The sequence below is a fragment of the Mixophyes fleayi genome, chromosome 3 (assembly GCF_038048845.1).
Source record: "Mixophyes fleayi isolate aMixFle1 chromosome 3, aMixFle1.hap1, whole genome shotgun sequence".
Classification (NCBI taxonomy): domain Eukaryota; kingdom Metazoa; phylum Chordata; class Amphibia; order Anura; family Limnodynastidae; genus Mixophyes; species Mixophyes fleayi.
In genome coordinates this window covers 119,285,391-119,308,648 of record NC_134404.1, presented here as the reverse complement: position 1 = coordinate 119,308,648, position 23,258 = coordinate 119,285,391, and the positions used below count along the sequence as shown (strand labels likewise).

Genomic DNA, 23,258 nt, shown 5'->3' with positions numbered 1-23,258 from the left:
ATCTTTTTCTTATACATAGTTTGTGAGTGTATCATTATTTCTTTGTGCTAGTATGTCATGATTGTAATCTTGCAACCTGATACAACATCATATACTGTTCACATACTCTTTGGTACAGACTGCACACAAAACACAATCGAATAGTCCCTGGAACTGTAGATTAAAATAAAAAAACAAAACAATGGAGAATTATATAGCCAATACCCATGCAAGCTCAGCGCCTGTGTATTGCTTATATAAGGTGCAGTCTGTGGGTGAACAACTTATAGGGTTTATTGAATAATGTTATGAAGAATCACATTGTGACATGAAAGCCTAACAGTGCAAGACTCTAAAAGCATTAGGTTAGTAGTAAATAACCATGTGCATATAATAGTATTGATTCTTGAGCTTCTTACTGTATATCTGCCTGAAGAATCAGTACATTCTAAAACAGACAGCCAAAATTCCAGAAACCCAAGCCTCATTTGTTTATTAAGTTATCTCTTTTAAAACAATCCACAGTTAGAGACAATAAATAACAAAAATACGTTTTCCATCATCATGCACTGCAGAAAAAGTGTATGGCAATTAGCCATACTTGCCAACTTTTTTCAGATGGCTTCCAGGAGCTGCGGGAGGGAGGTGGGCGTGTAGGGGGCGGGGCTCCAGAAATTGCGTCATTTTAGCCCCGGTGAATCGCGGCATTTGAACAAAATTCTGCCCACTTCACTAGGAAGTGGGCAGATCAGGGAGATTACCACACTCTCCCGGGAGTCCGGGAGACTCTCGCGAAATGCGGGAGTCTCCCGGATATTCTGGGAGAGTTGGCAAATATGCAATTAGCTACTCTTCTATTTTGAATTGCTTTAAATAAGCCGATAGTCTGGTCAGAATTCAGATTCTAGCTACCAAACAATGAGTGCAAATGCTACAGAGTTCACGTGTCCTAGATGACCCAGAATACCAGTTTGTGATACAATTAGGGGTTCTGGTTGCAGTGTTTATTATTGCTGCTTTTAATGTGTTTTTAAACATAAAAAGAAAAGAATAAACCTCCCCATAAATTTATTTATTTATTTTGTAATAAAAAAGAAAAAGAAAAAAAAAAAAGTGTAGGAGAGTTTAAAGAGGCAGGATCCTTGGGGGTAGAGTCGGGGGGTGCGGGGATATATTATTTTTAGTTATTTTATAAAAGCGTATGTAACCAAGCTGGCTTATACTAAGCAACCAAGACCTGAGGTTGCTATGGGAACGCAGGGTGAAGCAGTGGTCAGCGATACCATAGAGTGTGTGAGGAGAAGAGAGAGAGGCAGGAAGGAAAAAGCTGACAGGAAGAGGTGCTGGATGTGTGAAGTGTGTCACAGCAACAGGAGAAGGAGTGAAGTGTATAGAGGAACAGAGGGACACAAGCTATGCAAAGAGAAGCTAGGTGTAGATTTGCACAGAGAGGTCTTGTAGCTGGATCAGTGGAGAAAACCCACTATCAAGTTGCCTAAGCAGCCTGAGGGAGATAACACAGCAATGCGAGAATATGTGTGGAGAGGGAGACTCCCGCTATTAGCGAATTGCGTGTGAGCATAGAGGGACAGGTAGCAAGATCAGGCTTGCAGTTAGTACACAAGCAAACAATGTCTCTTCAAAGGAGAGAGAGAGAAGTAACAAAAACACACCAAACACTGTGACATTATTAATGCTGCACACATATCAGAGACTGTATTACCTGTCGGAGATATAATGAAAGTTGCCAACGTTTCAACAAGTGCACCAGCGTTAATTAGTTGACCTTACAAAGTATTTAATATTGGCAGTATTGTAATTATTGTTGATTTATATTTTCACACTGTGTGGGTGCATTATGGGAGAGTTTGGGGTGCCAGTGAATGTATGTGTAGCAGACATCCTGTCGTTTAGTTATTACTTTACTGTTGCTTTTCATTAATATCTGGCCCGCTGTACCATTTATCCCATTTATAATTTCCCCATATTTAAATCCACCTCTCCCATTTATTTCCCAGTGAAAAAAAAACACCCAGTTGATTGTTTGCAAACACAGTGTGCGGTACATTATTATTTAGAGGGTTAGTGTGGTCGGGTACAAGGGGCTTTTCGAGTCAACCCCTGAAGCTAGAGAGAACATTTCACCACCCCTTTCGGTGTGCTAGGGAAAGGGGCAGGAGCGCTCGCAGGATTGTTAGGTAGGGTTTCTCCCCCACTGAATAAAAAACCCAGCTCCGTTTTGGCAGCACTGTACTATACAACAGCCGCGGCGCTGTCAAAGAAGCTTCTTTGACAGCGCCGCGGCTGCTGTATAGTACAGTGCCAATATGTGGGGCACTTCATTAGCGGAGGGGTTTCTGGAGACCCAGAAACCCCACCAGCGTGCGCCACTGAGGGGTGCTACAAGTATATACTGCCCACATTCTCCAATGTGATGGAGAGAGGATACATTTGTATTATGCTAGTTGATCAGGATTTCTGCTCAATATTAGGAGACCTCCTCCATATATGCTTCGTGTTTCATCGGCACTAACTGCAGTGGTAATGGAGCAGGGAGGACAGGCAATGGTAAACCTGGCACTTCTAGCAGCATGCTGCAAAGAAATAATGGCTGCGCCCTAGTGACAGAAAAACAATAGAGAGACCATCCTAGTGACCAATGTACACACTTTGGCTAAGCACTATTTAGTGGACTATGCTCTATAAGTTAGATGAGCTAGGAGTAAATGGATGGATCATAGCATTTAGAAGGCTCTCTAATGCCTTGAAGAAAAAACCCAGGGAGCCTTAGTCCTGTGAATCCACAGTTATGACATTCTGTTAGACCCATGTCCAAGTTCAAGTCCATTGACAAAGTAATCATCCCCAGGGCAAGTGTCAGTTGTATAACTCAATGCTTCCTTGCAATCCTGTCTTTGGATCGGAGCTCAGTGTGTTTGAGAAAACTCTTGGGATCTCTGGGACCCCATCCCTAGGGACTTCATTCCACCATAATTAGCTGTGAAGAACCATCAAGCGATTATATGCTGCTCCTACAATGGGAAGCACATCTGGCATCTACACATGAGTGGAGTAGCAATGATTGTGTATGGGGGGAAATGAATGCGATGGTGAAAGTCCCGAATCCTGGTGGGTGGGACACTGACTAACAATAAGATTTCAGGCTGCTTTAGTTTTAACCGAAACACCTGGAAAGCCCACAGCAAGGTTTTTTTTTCTAGCCTTTTGCTTGTTAAATCTGAAAATACAAGGTATAATTACAGTGATGTGTCCCATTCTAACATTATAAAGCAGGCACATATACATTTGGGTTCCAGAAATCTTTATTGTCCACTTATTGAGAAGCTCCAAGCTGCTTATGTGTATACTTAAGACCATAACATTCTTCACTATATCACCATCAATTAACTAGTTAATAAAAAAATATATAGTTACCAAAGAGGTTATGGAAATGCACATGAAAAAAATGCTGGACAATCTTCAAACATTTTCCATTGAGTATTGCTCCCAGGGGCTGACATGACAAAGCCCACAGCTTCACTTAAGTTTAATGAGAGCATTCTCTCTGGAACAGCTGAATGAGTCCCATTCTTTTCAGAACACGCAAGTCTATGGACCATGCAAATTGATGGTCTTGGTATATCAACAGCATGAAAGAATCGGGACTGATGACTGATCTGCGGCTTGGTTTTCCATTGCAGAGATGTATTTATGGTGCAAAGTGCAGTCTTAAAGTGTTTGGATAACATTTGCTCTGCAATTTATCTCAAATGAAGTAACAGGCTTCTGAAAGGGTTCAGCTAGAAAGTGGCTGGTGTGTGATTTTACACAGCTTTGCACGGCCATGGCATGTTCTTTCCTAAATCACTTACTTAAAATATTTAAAAGTCTAAAACATGACAATTTAGTGCAGGCCTGTCCAACCTGCGGCCCTCCAGGTGTTGTAAAACTACAAGTCCCAGCATGCCCTTCCAGCTATCAACTGCTTGTCTACCGGCAAAGCATGCTGGGGCTTGTAGTTTCACAACATCTGGAGGGCCGCAGGTTGGACAGGCCTGCTTTAGAGTATACCACCCCTACTGGCATGGTTTTCTGTATATGCTTCTCGGATACTTACCCCACTAGCATCTCTCATTGTTAAATCTCCTGTCTCTCATTTGTTTATAGCAGAGAATGGAAGTTGCCCCCTAATTCATGCTCTCAACATATACTACATTATTATTAACATTGGTATAGTGTCAGCATAATCCGTAGCGCTTACAATTGGGAACAGCACAGTAATAAAACAAGACTTAAAAGCGTACAATCTATACTTTTTTTAATTAAGGTTAATTTGAACTCTATTCCCCATCCCTATGAATTTAATAAGCGATGGTGTTAGTAAAGGAAACCCTAACGCAACACCGTATGAGATTACACCATTTCCGGATAAATAAATGTTCATTATGCATCCAAGCCTGATTCAAAATTTCATGCATGTTCACTGTTCTAGTGAAAGGGGCTGTATTTGATATTGCCTATTGTTTGTCAGTCTGTGTGATTTTCTTTAGTATTTATGTATGTTGCGTAAATAATAATATGTAAAAAAAAAAATGGTATAGCCTTAGTGTGCATAATATAGAGGCTGCAATCTATACTACTGACATGTGTACCATTGGAAAGCTTTTTTAAATACACAGCGATAACATGCATAGGAATAAGAAAAACTATTTCCATCTACCAGGATACACTGGGCACATGACAACCAGCAAACAGGCTAGTCTAGAGGATTGATAAATAGGCGATGGTAGGAAATAGGTGCAGAATCGCTCACAGGAACTAGGCAAAACAAGACATTGTTGCTGGGCCAGATCTCTAATAGTGCATGGGCCTGGTACCCAAACCATGACACATTTGCAAACAGATGCATCTTTTACCGTACTTCCCATACTTTTCTTATTGTTATTTGCCTTCAGTAAAGTCTAATATACACAGTCCCCAAAGAATCAAGCCACTAAAGTGCATATGTGATACCAGTGTCGGACTGGGGCATGAAGGGCCCACCGGGGGAATTCAGTGATAGGGGCCCACTATATTGGGGTGTGGCCAACTTTAGGAGTGGGTGTGGCCAGTAAAGGGGGTGTGGTCAGGCTATGGAGGACAACTTATAGCACTATTTTAAATGTGCACCTTTTGCATTAGACCCTGCCCATTCTACTGGTAGGGAACTACATGGGACCCATTAATAAAACACTTGTGGTTTGGAAGAAACTCCAGTACCAGCTCCTGTCGTCTCCTAATGCACCAAGACAGTTACTTATGATAAGTGCATCATTTGGTTACCTCCAACCCTCGCCTCATATGTTGTTATTGCCCATCATGTATTGAGCTTATTAAAAGCCATTACAAGGGCTACACAAACCAAATAATAACATCATCAATTAGAAGACATAAACTGCACAATTAATTTTTTAGTACAATGGTTACCAACCTGTTGTTGCTGTGACATGTCCTGGAATAAAAGTCAATTCATAAAAAAACAAGTGATTGTAATTCTCAACTAATCTCAGTGAAATCCATCTAATTTCATTTTAAATACGGTTGATATATGCCTATAATACTTTCACTATATCACCCCTAAATTCTAAACAGGACAACCATCAAAAAGAATGCACAATAGGCAAAAGGAAAAATATATAAATATAATTATGTTCTCCTATGCATGTGCCTTTCTACACTAACATACAATATAGACCAACATATTATACAACCCTGAATGATTATATTTTCAACTGGATGCAATTGGAATACTAGACTACATGAAAAGCACCCTTCATTTGCCAGATCTTGTATACACAGTCTGATTATTAAAATGACTCTTTGTTATAATTATTTTTTAAGGACTCTTACAGAATATGCCACTCGTCAAAGACCATACACACAGCATCAGTGCTACTACGGTTGCGTACTTCACCAATGAATGCTTGTTGAGAAGGGAAATTTTAAAAAACAAAAAAATGAACAGAATACAGCCCATCCAAAGCCTGTCACATTTATTCCATATATGCTGGTATGCTGCCAGTGTTGTATGAAAGAGAATATAAATATCAAAGGACGGGCGCAAATGGGGGAAGGGTAAAGAAACACAAGGATTGGGTCAATGAATAAGTCAAGGGGAAAACGGTCCCAAAGTCATTAAAGGATGTTGGTCTTCTAGTTCCACCTATACCGATGTCCCAGATGGTAAACTTACATCAATGTGACCTTTTCTATTCCATACAGTATTTGAATAATGTGTCCTCTTGCTTCAAAAAGCACCACCACGATGTACTTTTACTCCCCTCTAAACCTGTTTCTTCTCCTCACCAGAGTGCACATATGGGAGACCAGGGAGAGAACAGAGAAAGATCTCATGGTGTTTTACGTTCTCTATTTATTAAGTTAAAACATGGGGTTAAAAACACTCACATTTTGTATGTTAAAAAGGTATCTTTCAGTCCATATGTTTCCTCGATCAAACGGCAGTATCCAGCTTCTGTATCCCAGCCACGATCAAACTGGCTGGGCTTCAGATAACCCGGGGAAACTCTGCAGCGTCAGAGGGGGCGTGGTCTATTGCGTCCAGTGTTGCATGAACCTATGATGACCAAACTGACCTTGGATCAGTATGTTGATATCAGGACGTCCTCCTCCCCTGCTCAAACTGCTGAAAAACACACTACCGCGCCTGGGCTCTCTGCATCTGCGCGGTAGTGTGGTTACAGGAGATGTGACCGCCGCCGCCATCTAAACAAAGTTCAACATCAAGCTCCGCCCTAACAACGGAGGGGGCGGAGCTTCAACCCCGCTGGGCCTACTGGTGGATTGACCGGCTGTCCGGCGGGCCAGTCCGAGGCTGTGTGATACTATTTACACATATGCACACTTACCAACTTTTTACTCTTTCCCTCTGGGAGATCCCAGGGGAGATAAAGTGTGAGGATGGAGAGGGATGAAGCACGGTGAACTGCGTCATGTTGACCACTCCCTTGCGTTGCAATGACACAAAAAATTTAATTATGCTGCGGTGCAGCAGGGTGAATCATATCACAGAGGCTCCCATCCTTCAGGGAGACCTACCCAGAATTCAGGAGTCTCCCAGACATTCCGGAATAGTGGGCAAGTATGCACATATGGCAAAGCTGGAGGCATATGTAGCTGAATTACACAATGCCTGGAGCCCTGGATTTACACAGGACAAATGGAGACTGCACATCTAAACCAGCAGATAAAGAAGCCACCACCAAAGAAAAGCTGCCTGACTAGGTTCTTAAACTAAGCTTCACATGGAAAAGAATCAATGCCCAAAGCATCCAGTGGAAAAGATTCACAATCATGGCCTCTGAGAAAACATCATTGGTGCCACAGACAATACAACCGGTGGCCCTGACACCTCTCTGGCCAGATCAGTATTGGATTACATACTGCAGCCTGGTCTTCCCCATTTCAAGGGTGTCCGCTTAGCACTGGACTATGTAGGGATATAAGTTAGGCAATCTTTACACACCTTCTCATGAGGTCTTTCTCTGTGAGTGCATTATATTATTATATATGTATTAAATCTATTTATCTGTATTAGGTTGTGGGGTGAGGTATGTTCTTATCTTGGAGCATTTCCTGTCCTGCCATGGAAAGAAGAAGCCAATTGTCATGTGTGGGTTTATGTGACGGTTGCATAGCTGCCATTGTTCCTAATTTTCAGGGTTTCCATGATTTGTCTCTGGAAATATCCCTTATTTTCAGTACTGATAAACTGCACAATAAAATCCCTCTTTTTCTGCATGTTAGAGGCACTTCTTTCCATGTATTTATCATTCTGTTATTTATAGCCTAATAAATTAGGGATATTTGGAAAACAAAAATATATATTCCAGGGAACGTGACTTGGAGATTTTTGTGCTCCAGTGTCCGCTGATAGATATCACGCGTGATGTGCTTCTATGTACCAGATCAGCACCTCACAATAATCTTTAGAGCAAACAAACACCTACAAATTTGTGTTGAGTGTTTAAAAACACCCAGAATATAATAAATTACAAAACAGTCTATTTTGTCTCTACTGGAGAATGTTATTTACATACTGTAGACTGTATTGTATGTCTAATGAATCTACAAGCTTTTACTTCTTGTAATACAGCTTTTGAGAGAAAGTAACTTCCCTAAAGAGCATGAACAGAACAGCTTTCAGCAGATTGAGGTAGGAAAGTATCTCTACGTAACATAGATTTTCCCCTTTTATCCTGTCTTTGGGTTGCGGATCACGTACACCTTTATTTTATTGTGTCTTTTATATCTTATGCAAGTTATATATGCTAGAACTTATGTTCCTTATCTTAGGTATACCTTTTGTATTTTGTTAGGAAATATCTTAATGCATTAAGCCGCAAGATGAACATTCAGAAGAACACTCTGCCATGTGTGTTATTGTGTAGTTTATAGTTATGTGAACACCCCCCAAACAAAACAAAAAAAACAGCCTTTCCCCAAATAACTTGCAGATACACGTGATGCTAAAGTTTTTTTAAAGATAATTTTGTTTCCGTCGCTGGGGCTATGTGCTGATGAGTAGTTAACGATATCCTTTGATGACATATCACAAGATATTTCATCAGGGCATCAAAATGTTTTGGTGTCTCTTACATTACAAATACAATTATCCATTTTTCCACTTAGTTCATGTCTGAACTTACTGTAAGTATTATTTTGAGCTACCACAAAATTGATGCTGCATGCCATGGCATAAAGATCTGTTAAATGCCTATTATGTAGAGAGCTTGTTGGCTTTAAAAGAGTATTCAGTCCACAACACATTTTCCCCAAGACCTGATTAAGGGTTCAGGCTAATATGCTCATATGCTCATATTGGCCCCCTGTCTTTCATGCCAGGCTAAATGTAAAAATGAACTAGTCATTATTTTAAAAGACGGCTTTCTTCAACCCCCCCCCCATCCCCCACCCACCAATCTTTGCATTCATAGGTTTTCAAACTCCGCTTGGCTTTTTAAAGGGGTCACAGCAATTTTTGCCACTTATTTCATTGAAACCAGAACTGTATAGTGGAACAAAAGTGTGAACGAGTTCTACTGAGGGTGAAGAGGTGAAGGTGGAGGGGGTGTCACACCTGTTGCCATCCTTGTCTTTCTTATGCACCTATCCTCAAGTGCACACCTGAGGATGACTGTCTTCAGCCCTTACATGGGCCTGTGTCGAGATTAAAACATTACTGCCTTCTTCTTTCATGTTTTCTTTTTACTTTGGAGAAAAATTCTCCTACATTTTAAAATTTCCCTTTATACCTCCCGGTCACAATTTTGCACCCCCAAAAATTTTGCGCTCCCCCAAAAGCTTTGCACCTTAGGTTGCAGCCTATTGCATAATCAGGCCCCGCATTTTTCATATTTTGTTGCCACAGATTCTGAATTTGAAATAGTTTGAATATTTTTGGCATTGATAAAATACCGATTAACTTGTCCAACCCAAGTACATCTTCCATGGATTACTTAAAATGCTCTAATTTGCTTTCCATTTTAAAGTTAAACTTTGCATAGATGCAATACGTTATCTCAAAAGGCATAATTTCTTAATTGACCCCATCTGTGTAAAAAATTACTTATGGTTATCCATTCTTTTGCAAGTATAAAATACCCCCCTCTCTATTAGGTCCTACAGCATGGCAGATACCTAAAAAAATTGAAATGAATAATAGCGATTAATGCCAAATGGGATGTATAGAGCAATAACCTAAACAACAGCCAGCTAACACCATCACCACCGTGTGATATTATATGTAGTACATAATATGGTATTGGAGGTGCTTTTCAGCAATAAATGGCACAAATTTGAGAAAATCTTGGATAAAAAACTACCGCCATCTTCCAGAGTTCAGCCTGAAGAGAAAGTTTTTCTCTCTCCTGGACAACACAAAACACCCTGCAAAAAATTAATGGATTGGCTTAAAGGGAAGAAAATAAATGGCATAATCAGACCATCTCATGAAAAATCTGTGGCAAAACCTCAAACTTGCTGTCTAACTAACCTGACCCAGTGCGAGCAATAAGGAGGAATACGCAAATATATAAGCAAATATTGCTAAATTCTAATGTTCAAAATTAATTGACTTCTCTAAAGAGAGTACTTTCTGTAATATCTGCTTGAGGCGGGTTCAACCAAGTACCGACCAATAGGTGGAAAAAAACTTATTAAAGGATTTTTCAGTTTACTTTTTATTACTTAATGGCTTACTATTAACTTTCCTTTGGTGGGATGAGGGCTCTGAAGATATACGTATGATTCACAAATAAATATTCCCAATCTAAAAAAAATCCAGGTTGTGAGATTTTAAATAATGAAAAACTGGATTAGGGCTTAATATGCTTTTCAACACACTATAGACATTTACACACACGTATAACTTTATACTTTTCTACGACAAAGTACAAGAAACGAGTCACAGAATATGCATTTGCGACCTCTAGTGGCTGCATATTTATGTATAAACTGAATGTAATTTAAAATTTATATATGTTACTTGGATCTTCCTGAATTACATTGTTAAGATTATACAAACGTAGCACTATCTGCCTAAAGTACTGAAACCATACTCCTCTACAAATCAATCAAAAGCCTCTTGGGTAGGATCTACATATTTAACCTACCATATCCTCCTTTACACCATCTTTCTCCTAAACCTAAATACCCAATGATCCCAGCAGTCAACATCACCTGTTTTCAACAGGAAGGGGTCAGCATTTTTCTATCTTTATATTTATCTTATCTTTACTCAACCTGTAGTCCCATTCGGCTGGCCCTCTGGGCCATCTGCATCCTTTACGGTCTGCTACCTTTACTGTCTTCTATAACCGCACTTTAGTTAAATGTTTATGGTTTGCACTATTGTTTCATTACACACTAATGTATACCAGTTATGATCTATACTTATTTACTGCTGTTATAAATAAAAATATTTAAAAAAGGAGGCAGATATCACAAAACTATACATATATTAAAAACACAAAGTTGTTCCTTTTTTCAATTAAAATCAAAAAAATCTAAATCTGAAATGACTGATCCTCAAAAACAGTTACTGATGTCTAATGTCATGTAAAGCATTAATTTAATAAAAATATACAAAATATAGAGAATATATGATAGACCTTTATGTAACGACCAAGTAAAGCCATAGCTGTCCAACATTGATAAAACATTTGCAGGGATACCTGTCAAAGCAATGGTTAGACAAGGTGGAGAATTGCAGTATGCGACATATAAGGAAAATCAATAAATAAGTGTGCCCATCCATAGCGGTCATGTCAGCGTGCCTTTTAGTAGCAGCAATGTCCATTAAATGGGGCATCAGTAACAATAATGCTCAGTAATATGATCATTAATAGCAGTAATACATAATAACGACACTCATCAGTAAAAGTCTTGCCCAGTAAGATACATACAATAGTGTAGTTCTGATTGTATTCAAATCGAAGCAAATAAGATACTTTCAGTTTGAATCAAACTAAAAACATTACTTGTCATATGTAGATAGAACAGACTGCAAAATATGCACAAGCGTATGTACAATATAAGGTCACATCAGAAAATAAAAATAAAAATTAGAAAATAAATGAACTTTTAACAGTATAATTAATAAAAATATGAATTTAATTTTTTTTTTACAATACATAAAGATGCTTTTAAAGCATACTGTACATACAATGTGTTTTTAAAGTCTTCCTTACCTACATATGTTCTGTGCTAGCTAGTGCAGGGCCGGTGCTAGGGTCCTTGGCGCCCCAGGCACACTTTCACAATCCGTGCCCCCCCCCTCCCCACGTCTTTCCTTACCTTAACTTGCCTCCATAAAGCTGCTCCTCTCTGCTCCGTCTCCTCCCCTCCACTCACTGACACTGTCGGGCCGTGATGATGATGTCACGCCCGACAGTCAGTGAGTGTAGGGGAGGAGACGGAGCAGAGAGGTGGCGGTGGTGATCCATAGCCCCTTCCCCCTCCCCGTGGATTTATCTGAAGCTGTGCGGCGGCCGTGGAAGGTATGGTCTGCAGTCGATGCACAGTTTTAAAGTAATTTTAATTCTGTGGTGCCCTCCAACTGCCTAACCTTGCCTAATGGGAGCGCCGGGCCTGAGCTAGTGGCATGCATGCTTGTTGTTTTTAATACAAAGACTATGACATGTCAGTTCACTATCAGTCATCATCATCATCATTTATTTATATAGTGCCACTAATTCCGCAGCGCTGTACAGAGAACTCATTCACATCAGTCCCTGCCCCATTGAAGCTTACAGTCTAAATTCCCTAATATAGACACACAGACACAGACACAGACACAGACAGACAGACAGACAGAGAGGGAGACAGACAGAGAGAGAGAGAGACTAGGGTCGATTTTGATAGCAGCCAATTAACCTAGCAGTATGTTTTTGGAGTGTGGGAGGAAACCGGAGCACCCGGAGGAAACCCACGCAAACACAGGGAGAACATACAAACTCCACACAGATAAGGCCATGGTCGGGAATCGAACTCATGACCCCAGTGCTGTGAGGCAGAAGTGCTAACCACTAGGCCACTGAGTTGCCCATAGATAGGTAGATAGATAGATAGGTGGCAGTCGGCACTATTACCTGCCCTTTAGCTGGTGCAAAGGATACGGGCGAAAAAAGACGTACTTACATATAACAAAAGAAACCACAGCATTTGAATTGGCTGCATCTGTGTCGTCATGCTTTACTGTACATGGCCTATAATATTGTGCCCATTATCTCCCCCATACCGCCTCTCAAATAGTAGGCAGTCAAAAGTGTCACTTGCGTTCAGACACGAATTGCATACAAATGCATTCATTGCCATAATGTCCTTTTCCGAGCATGTGCAGAGCTATTTCACAGAAGATACACAACACAAATGGATGCACATCCAAACATAAATCAGACCCTAAATATCTAGAGGGTCGTTTAGACTGGACACATTGTAAGTGTGTGCATTAATGTGTTTATTTGGAGCTGCACATATCCTAGTGTATGTGCAATTTAAAATGAACATGTAAATATGTTTGAATGAAGATATGCTTAAAACACTTTAAATGTATCATGATGCAACAACATCTTTAAGAGGCCATTCATAATCATGATGAATTGCATTTTAAATGTGTTTAAAAAAATATTTTCAAGAAAACAAAAAGTGATCCAGGCACCAATGCTAATAGATAGCCTGGGCTGGTTGTCATCAATGTGCAGCAGGCTGGGCCAGCTACACTGTAAAACGGAAACCCACAGTGTTAAGTTCCCCGTCATAACGCAACACAACCGCAGCCTCTTTAGCATGGCGCTGAATTGACTCGTGGGAATTGGACTTGTTATATACACCCCCCCCAACACACACCCCCCCACACCAAAAAAAAACAACAGTTAAAATGTATTAAGATACGGGCCAGTGGGTGGTGAGATAATAGTTTTTAGTAGTGAAAAATTTGCAGTTTTGCATGTAACATTATTGGTCCCAGCAGCCCTGGCAGTCAAACTGCTTGTGTATGCTAGCGCTTGTAGAACTGCCAACACACCCATGGAGCACGCTGGAATAAAAAATAAATAAACGCCGAAAACATTTTTTTTTATTTTTTTTTTAACCACAGACACACAGTGAAAAAAGAAAAAAAACTTATTTAAATAAAAGACTCACCCAATCCCATATTCAGTACCACAGAAATGGTATGGTGGTATGGTTCATTAAATTTCCAGCCCACCCAGCACAAGTGGGGTGGATGTATACACACACACACACTAGAATTATTTATTAATAAAGTGCCACAACTGGTCCGCACTGCCGTATGTAGAGGTTAGACCAAAGATTACACAATGAACAAACGGCAATGAGTTGCAAAGTATAAAAGAGGGACTGACAAAACAGGAAACACATCCGCATAAAGCAAGCCTCTGCCCAGGAGCATGGGTGTAATAAAAAGCCAGAGATACTTCTAGGCAGAGACTAAGAGACCAGGCAGAAAATGTATGAAGTGAGTGCGCAGGTGGAGAGGATAGTGTAGATTGGAACAAACAAAAGGAAAGAGGAAAACAGGAGGAAAGAAGGCCCGGTCTGTGAGACTTTACAATCTAGAGGGGTGACAACTTGTGGCTGAGTAGGCGAGGTAGAGAATAGGGGATAAGTTAGAAAGAGGGGTGATATTCTTTGACAAATATGTGTTTTAGTGTGACTTGGAGACTAGTGGATAGTTCAATTGGGATGGGGGTGGGTTCCAAAGGTGGGGAGCAGCATAGAAGAAGTCTTTGAGGCAGGAGTGAAATGATAATCAGTGGGAAGTGAGACTATGGTTGCTGGCAGAGTTTAGAGGGGGGAGGGAGTGTGGATGGAGATGATGTTGGAGAGGAGTGGCCAATGGCTTTTTAGGGAGGATGAGGAGTTTGGATTCTGAACTGGACAAGGAGACAGTGTAGCAACTGGCAAAGAGGGAAGCAAGCAGAGACACTGATGACAGACTGATGTGGGGAGCAGAAGGCCATAGAGGAGGAGATTGCAATGGTCAAGGAGAGAGAAAACAGTTGAGTCTATGAGAGTTTTGGCTGTATTTAAGGTGAAAAAGGGTCTGATCCTGGAGATGTTTCGAATGTAAAAGTGGCAGGATGGGGAGAAGGACTGAATGTGAAGGAGAGGGAGGAGTCAAGGATGACACCAAGAAAGCAGACTTGAGGAACAAAGGAGAGGGTAGTGTTGTCCATAAATAGAAAGGAGGTGGGCACCTTGGAGGGAGGGAAGACAATGCATTTCTTTTTAGACACGTTAAGTTTGAGAAAGCACTGGAAAATCAATGCGGAGATAATATATAAACAATTTGAGATGTGAAATAGGAAGGAACAGCAGAGTCAGGGGAGGAAAGGTGGCATTGAAGACTGAAAGAGCTGATAAGCTCACCAAGTGAGGAAGTGTAGAGAAAGAAGACAATTGGGCAGAGAATGGACCAGTGGGGGAAGTGAACAGTAAGAGGAAGAGATGGGGAGGTGAAATCAGGGTTAGAGTGGTTTTAAAGGTTGCAGGTAAACCAAGCGAGGATGGTCTCATAGAGGCCAATGGAGTAGAGGGTTTGCAAGAGAATAGGGTGGTCCATGGTGCACAGAGAATTCAAGAAGGATGAACAAGGTGAAATGACCTTTTGGATTTGGCAGTGAAGATCGTTTGTGACCCTTGAAAAGGTGGTTTCAGTGGAGGGAGCAAAAGCCAGATTGAAATAGGTCAACTAGGAAGCTGGTGAGGTGGTTGTAGGCAAGCCACTCAAAAAGCTTGAAGGAAAAGGGGAGGAGAGACATGAGGTGTAGTTGGTGAGAGGGTCACGGTCAAGAGAGGGTTTTTTTTTATTGAGGCGGCATGTGACAAGGGTGTGTTTGAAGAAGGAAGTGAAGGAACCAGTGGAGGGGGACAGGTTAAAGAGGTGGGCGAGGTTGGAGCAGGCATCCTAAGAGGCAAGGTAGGTAGGTTAGAGGAGGATGGAGTGAAAGGAGCCTGCTGGGAGGAGAGGCCATGTGAAATAGAATACATTTTGGTGAAGTTGGTGGCAAAATCAAGGGAAGAGAGAGAGAGAGGGGGAGGGGGAAATACAAGCTCAAGGGAGGGAGAAGTCCACTGTGAGAGACCAAATGAAGATGAGAGGGAGAGAAGTTTTGAGGTAGCAGTATCAGTGGGATTGTTAAAGGGGATATCCCACACCATACATTGAACTGCCCTCTTCGCTATAGGTGCTTTAGTGTCCCTCATCATCTGTAGCTAATAGACTACTGTGATTTCCAACACCCTTGAGGTGCTGTACAATTTGTACATTTACAGAAACCAAATATTGGAAAAAAAAGGTACATGAAACATATATGTCTTCTAACGCAATACTATAACGCAATACTACTACGGTGAGATTCAGATTTTTTTAGATTCTGCAGCCCCATTCTCCTGCTCCATTATCACTATAGCTCTCCATGGACTTAGCCTTCACAGCAGTTTTAAAAGTAAATGGTAATACAAGTTTCAACAAATACAGCTTACATAAAGTGTTAATAGGCAACTTGTAAACCATTAGTATACAAAATTGCATGCAGATTGCTGCCCTGTATGACCTTTCCAAAAATCCAAAACTGACTGTTGCTTGCACATAACAGAACAATTAAAAAATATGTAAAGGAGTTTATATCAGACACTGAAATAAATTTCATGGCTTACTTATATTTAATTCTACACATACAAAAAGTAACAATTTTGATGATATCCTTTCAATATGCTGAACTATTGCTGCATCTCTTCCAACAACAACAGAACTTAGGCCCAAACACATGGTTCTCAATGACCTGCAATAAGATCTAATTTATGGTATAAAAATGTGCAAACTTCTAGGGTCTACGTGGACTCCATGACATTGGTAAATGAAGATGTATTTACTGAAGGATGTCATTGCTTTGGAGGAAACATGTCTAAGAGACATCCCTGCCTAACGGTTATAGAACTGCATAGAATGTAGAAAAGCATCAAGGAAAGGTTTCTACTTTCTGCGAAGGAAATGTTGCTGATGTTGTGAAATTATGTACAGATAGAAAGTGGTTTTAATGAAAATGTTTTGGTGTATATGTCCGAGAGCGATAATCAACATAACGAATCAATAAAGAGTATCAACTTCATTGTCTAATCTGACCAATCTAATTAATCATTCAAAACTAGCTACACGTGTTGGTGAGAAATGATTGGTAGCAATCTTCTGGCCATCCAGACAATTGGAAGGTTAAAAGTGTTTACGGACAAAAAACAGTTTGTTATATGTATTGTAATTAACCAATTCAGATGAACAGGGAACACAATAATGGACTTGTCAGATAAGCAAGCCATAAAACAATCACATACACATGTATGAAATACAAATTAGCAGCGCAGGCATGAGAAACCATGAGTGACCAGGCAGGAATAAAATGTCCTTGTGATGTGGTTTTCACAACATAGTCTTGGGATTTGCCATTGCTAATCTGTAACAAAATGATTATTTCCCCAGAATTCTGATTCCGGAAGTTATTAGAGCAGAAGAAATAGTAGTAATAAAGCCCATAAAAATGTTTAATTGCACTTTCCACCAAAAAATGACAATACGGAGACTTTAAAAGACTGAATACACTCACGTGAGTGCCCTGATTGCCCGTTTAAAAAATAAGGGAACCTGCGCACGGAGGTTTTCAGCAAAACCTTCATGAGAAGAAATATAAGAAAGGAAGAGATTGTACAATGTACAATCTCTACTAGGATTCCTGCTACAAAGAATGTATCATTTGAGGACATCAAAACGCAATAATGGCATTTCTGCTATATCCTAGTATACTGTAAACAGACATCTGTTGTATACCCATCATATGCTAAATGTGCAAATCTGACATGAAATCAGAAACATGTGCAAAAAGAATTTTGTACATAATATAAATATAAACCCAAATAGCATACAGTAAAGCATCAGTTCTACATTCACATTGGGATGGGATACGTGTATGCCCTTATATCCAATATGGATCTTTATCTTAAATGAACCTGCAGTCTTTTTCCATAGCTGCTATTTAGTAGAAACAACTGATACTTTGGTGCACACAGAGAAGACAGACATACCTCCAGGTCAGTAGTATTAGAAGATATATCAGATGAGCTGGAAGGAGAACTTGTGGAGTGTGTGACACGGGTAGGAGGATACACAGGCAGGTCAAGGTAACAGAGTGGCTCCTTATTGTAAATGGTCCCAGGATTAGTCTGTCCATCCCCAGGCAACCTCACTGCTCCAAGCCCATCCTGAATGGTGGAGAAAGCCAACCATAAGAGTTTTGGGAAGAAGAACACAGAACATACATCATACTGTATGCAGTGGCTACATAGAACGTGCTGTTCCAGAATAGCATTTGGTACCTTTTTTCACTGATAACCCCTACAGGGTAGCCAGATTATTTCCAATAAACTTCAGTCATTTTGGCCCTTGCTTATTCAACCTTTTACAAAACTGGGGAGAACTGACCCCTGGGACCCTTACTACACAAATATGAGGGAGAGCACAGGATTACGGAGGACCCTGGAACAAGCACACCACCTTTCAGAGTCAGGAAAATTTTTGGTTTTGTGGCACTAATCCAACCCCCTTTGGGACCTCTGTGTCACAGTATAGCTGCATATACAACACATACCATGCTATTAGATATAAAAAAAAAAAAAAGTAACCAAACATAACAGAAGAACAAGAGATAACCCTGTAGGTTTCTCACAAATTTTAAATGAAAAATGAAGGCACCTGTGTGACATGAAGTTTGCTCAGGTTACAAAATCTGCACCATATTTCCTTTTGGGTGCCAAATAAGGGGAAAACATTTCTAAGAACACTTTTATCCTGGTAATCTAGTCGCATTTGGTTGCATTAGGTGTATGGGAAAATAAGCATTGAAAATTTTTCGTAAAAATCTAATTTTCGTGTTAAGAACAGAACACTTGGAAACACTAAGTATCAGACAACTCAATGGACCCAGATATTAGACCCAGCTGAGGAAAAATAGATAGATAGAGAATGAGAAAAAAATATAATTGAATTACCTGATTTTCTCTCAAAAATAGTTTATTCAGAAGATATCTACCTAAAAGTAGGCTGCTCAGTGGCATGTCCCCAAATAAGTAAATATAAGATTATATGCATATTACCTCCTGCACCTGTTCAATGCTGAGCCTCACGTAACGTCCCAAGGTCGCCTTGTTGCTCAGACACCTGTTAGGAACCATATTTAGCGGAGCCCAACTTGAGTTCTACAAGGAAACAGTTCGTAAAATAACCCAACAACTCAGTTTAGACCGTTTTCCTTTTACCTAATGTCAGATGTAAGTGATACATTAAAGGATTAGACAGTGAACAAGCAATGGATGTGTAAGTATTTTAAGATGTTTAAAAACATATGTGAGCCTTCATTAAATATTGCTCTTAAATTAACTTTTATAAAAAAAAAAGAGAGAAAAGTCAGTTTACATACTTTTATGCCTTACAATCTAAAAATGTTAGCAAGTGCAAGTGATCTGCTGTCATCTGCCAAAAGGATATTCAGACATGAAAGAAAATTAATCAATTAGACTGGATTATTCTTGGGTGTACTGATCATTTTAGGGGCAAGCGTGCCATCATGGGAATAATTTGGGGTCAGCTTCAGATTGAAATCCAAAAGGACCACTTTATTTTGCACACTTTGTGGTATACATCACTCTAGCAATGTATGCTGGAAGAGGTTACACCAGCAAACCCTACTGTGGTTCTTTATTTACAGTGCAGACTCAGGAGGACACAATAACTTTTTACAGCAATCAATACTATTGCATACACAACTAACCTGACTTTTCTCTGTAGGTGCATGACTACCATTTGACTCCCACATCTCTTCTTCCTCTCCCACCAGCAGCTCACAGCTCTCTGGATTTATCGTTACATCCATGACAAGACCCATCTGCTGTAACAGCTTATGTCTCATTATATAAGACAGAAACAACAACTGCAAGCATCAAGAAGTCAAGGATTGAACTATAGAGTGTTTAGAAAGAACATCAATTGTATAGCCACCCAACGAAGATTGGAAACTATTACAGAAACAGTCTTCTTAAAAAGGTCAACAACATATTCAGAATTTATTTAGGAAACTCTGTGCCAACAAGCTTATAAAAAGGATACAGAAAGATCCAGTGCAGCAGCACCCATCGAGATTAGGAACCAAGGTATTGCCTTCACAAAGTACTCCGGGCGGCGGTCATGTGACATGATGGCAGCTGCATACATCATACTGGCCAATGCAGAAAACAGGATGGCCCAAACCTGAAGTACTGGGAACACCATTCCTTTGCACTGCAGATAGAAATGGAATTGTTTTTGATCTCTTCACACATTGAGATATGCTTAACATCCTTGAGAATTCAAATATGCATACATAGCTTAATGCAAATGTTATATAGTCCCATAGAACACTAGTACTTTTCCAGCTAGAAACAAGATGGGGCATACTATGTTTTCTGTGTTATGTCCCCCTTCACTTTATCTTGTCACCACATAAGAAAAGTCCTGTCGTTCAAATTGCCCACGATACCTCCCTTATAGTTTACTTTACAATATATATTATTTGATGCTCCGTCAGAAACATAACAAAAACACAACAAAGATAGGCAGTTCATTCTTATGCACTTAGTCTAGAGCAGAAATGCTTTGCATATTGTGGCCATTATCTAAATCATAAAGGTAAACATTATTTGCCAACATGACCTATTGAGATAGTGATGAAAGGTTTGTGGTCTGCAAATAAATGCTACTAAAAAGGCAGTGGCGCACGCAGGGGGGGTTTTTGAGTCTCCAGAAACCCCCCCCTGCGCTAACTCAGTGCCCACCATATCGGCACTGTGCTATACATCAGCCGCGGCACTGTCAAAGAAGCATCCGCGGCGGTGCTGTATTGTATACAGCACCGCCGCGGACGCTTCTTTGGCAGCGCCGCGGCTCCTGTATAGGACAGCGCTGCCGAAACGGGTGCATGCGCAGCAGCTCTCTCGTGGTTTTTTTTTTTTTTTGGTCAGGGGGTGATAATGATGATAAATAGTACAAGAGTCTCCTGAGCAAATTTGCAACCCTAATACACACATAAAATGCAGGCTACAAAACTGTGCTTTCATAGGGGCATTTTGAGATGCTGGGTGTATTTATGATACCTTCAGCTGGAAATACTGTGTAAGTGTTACTAGCAGCAGCTTTCCCCCCCCTTCCTTACGGATGCTCTGTGCTTCAACTCCACGTCCTAGCACGCGTAAATGTTAATTAAGAAAATTAACCATTAATTAGCCTCCTGTGTTGCTTACCTGATCGAAGACTATTCTTATTATTCCTGTGTGTCACGTTCCAGTAGAATTGAATCCTAGGTCTGCCCAGTTTAGCTCTACTACCAGCGAGGTGCGGAATCCAACGGGCAGATGGTTTTCACCAGGGACCACCGCAAGGTGTTTTGGTCTTAGCTGCGTTTGCTTTGCAGGTCGTAGTCCTCACTAAAAGGACTAGGTGAAACCTTTAAGTGGTAACAGGAGCAAGGAGTTGTTTGGCAGAAGAGCCACTGAGAAGGTGGAGGATACATGAAGGTGTAATGGTCTGCGGACGACAGATATCACAGGAATGCTGATTAACACAGGAGGTGAAAAGAGCCAGGTCCAGCACCTAGGGATAGGTGTCCAAAAGAAGAGGCACTGAGCTGTAGGAGGAAATGCCTTTTAAAATTGAAGCCCAAATTGACCAACAAATGGAAGAGAAGCAGAGGAATTAAAAGAATCGGGTCTGCGCAGACCCGAAAGAAGATGGCGAGCGGCTGGGACGGAGCGGTAGTCCGCGGGGCACAGGTAAGTGCCAGGCTTCGGATATGAAAACCGAACGAACTGCATGTGACACTGTGGATACTCTGCTATGTCGGACCTCTGTTGTGACCCTCTGCCTGTTTCCGGACTTTGCTTGCGTTTCTGATTGCCCTGACCTTTGGCTTGTACCTGTCTCCTGTTCTGCAAGCTTATATCAATAGCCATGAGCCATAACATTATAACCGGCCTGGTTGCATATGTTATCATGCATAGACAGTGTACACTAAATTTCTTATTTATGTAAGCTTGTAGAGGTTTAGTTTCATATAAAGCCTTTTTAGTGGATTACTTAAGGTTCTTATGTTTCTTGTTTTTCTTCTTGCTTTGACAGGTCATTACTGGGGCTTATATGGCATCATCAGATGTAATACACTTTATATTAACTTTATTCAATCTCCAGATCGCTTCTCTGGGGACCACACCTTGTTTCGAAACTTCAGGAGAGTTAAACAAAAATGACACCCCGTTCCTCTGGTTCTGAACAGAGAGTTGAAATCATTATCTCTCTACACCAGGGACACCCACATATCTGGGCCTTCGATTTAACTCCAAGTAGTCCTGCCCTGCAATCCGTTGATGCGTTCTTTAATGCCTTAGGCTTGCTCTACAATGATCCTGATTGGGTAGCTTTGGCCGAGTCTTATCTCATATCCTTGAAACAGGATTGGCGCTCTCCCGAGCAATATTGTGCCGAATTTAGACAACAGCAAGTGGAATGACCCTGCTCTTCGCAGTCAGTTTCTCCTAGGATTGTCTGAACAAGTAAAAGGACTCAGGTAGTACAATACCCTTCGCCTGCTTCTTTGGAAACTCAACACGCCATTAAAATTGACTGACATATTAAGGAAAGAAAAGCAAAGAAAGATGCCCCCTGCATTCATTCCTTCTGTCCCTGTTCCGGATCCAGTGGATGGTATGGAACCCATGCAATTAGGGACATACCGCCTCTCACCTGAGGAGATGGCTAGAAGACGGACATAGGACCTTTGTCTTTACTGCGGCAACAAAGGTCACCTTAGTTCCTGTCCAAATGAATTGGGACAAGACCAGGACTAGAGAATGGGGAAGAGGTTCATCTAGGTCGACAGGTCATTTCTTCCAAAAATGCATTATTGGTTCCTGCACACCTTGCTTTTGATTCACGTTCTATGGAAATCTCGGCCTTTCAGGACAGCCGGGCTGCTGGCAATTCTTTGGACATCGGGTTTGCTAGTTCATTTGGGGGATTTCTTCCCCGAAAATGAATACCATCATTACAGTCTGTGGTCTGGATGGAGGCCCTTTACCTGGTGGCTAGATTTTCTATGATACACCCCTATTACAACTAACAATGGAGACCCTTCACTCAGAAACACTGTCCTTTCTTATCAATTGTCCTTCTGTGCCACTGAACTTGGAGCTTTATCTACATAATTCCGTTGTCAATTGGACCAAAGGGGAGATTACTCGCTGGAGCTCCTAATGCTCTCAAAATTGTCTGACTGCCTCTCCAGCTTCTACAGCCAATTTTGGAATAGCTTCTATCATCCCATCCTGAATTTCAGGATGTATTCTCCCATCACATTTTAGATTGCCCCATCGATCTATTTCCATGATCTAAATCGCTAAATGGAAGATTGTATTCACTCTCCAATCCGATGCAGAAATATGTGGAGGAGAATCTGCAGTAAGGCCTAATAAAACCTTCAAAGTTCCCAGTGGGAGCCGGATGTTTCTTCGTGTCTAAGAAGGACAGTGGTCTGTGTCCATATATTGATTTACGGGGTTTAAACAAAATCAGCATAAAGAACACTTACCCAGTCCCACTAGATCAGCTTAAAGGTGCAATGATT

General features: G+C 40.8%; 1 protein-coding gene across 1 annotated transcript in view; it reads right to left on the bottom strand.

Annotated features, from left to right (window-relative positions):
* Window positions 1-23,258, bottom strand: part of TMEM44 (transmembrane protein 44) — a 37,957-nt gene that overhangs the window by 1,557 nt on the left and 13,142 nt on the right. The window contains exons 6-9 of the mRNA XM_075200582.1: window positions 19,715-19,885; window positions 19,380-19,538; window positions 18,706-18,807; window positions 17,638-17,814 (exon numbers count right to left, since the gene is read on the bottom strand). Of these exons, the coding sequence (XP_075056683.1) occupies window positions 17,638-17,814; window positions 18,706-18,807; window positions 19,380-19,538; window positions 19,715-19,885 (609 nt within the window). The remainder of the gene's footprint in view (window positions 1-17,637; window positions 17,815-18,705; window positions 18,808-19,379; window positions 19,539-19,714; window positions 19,886-23,258) is intronic.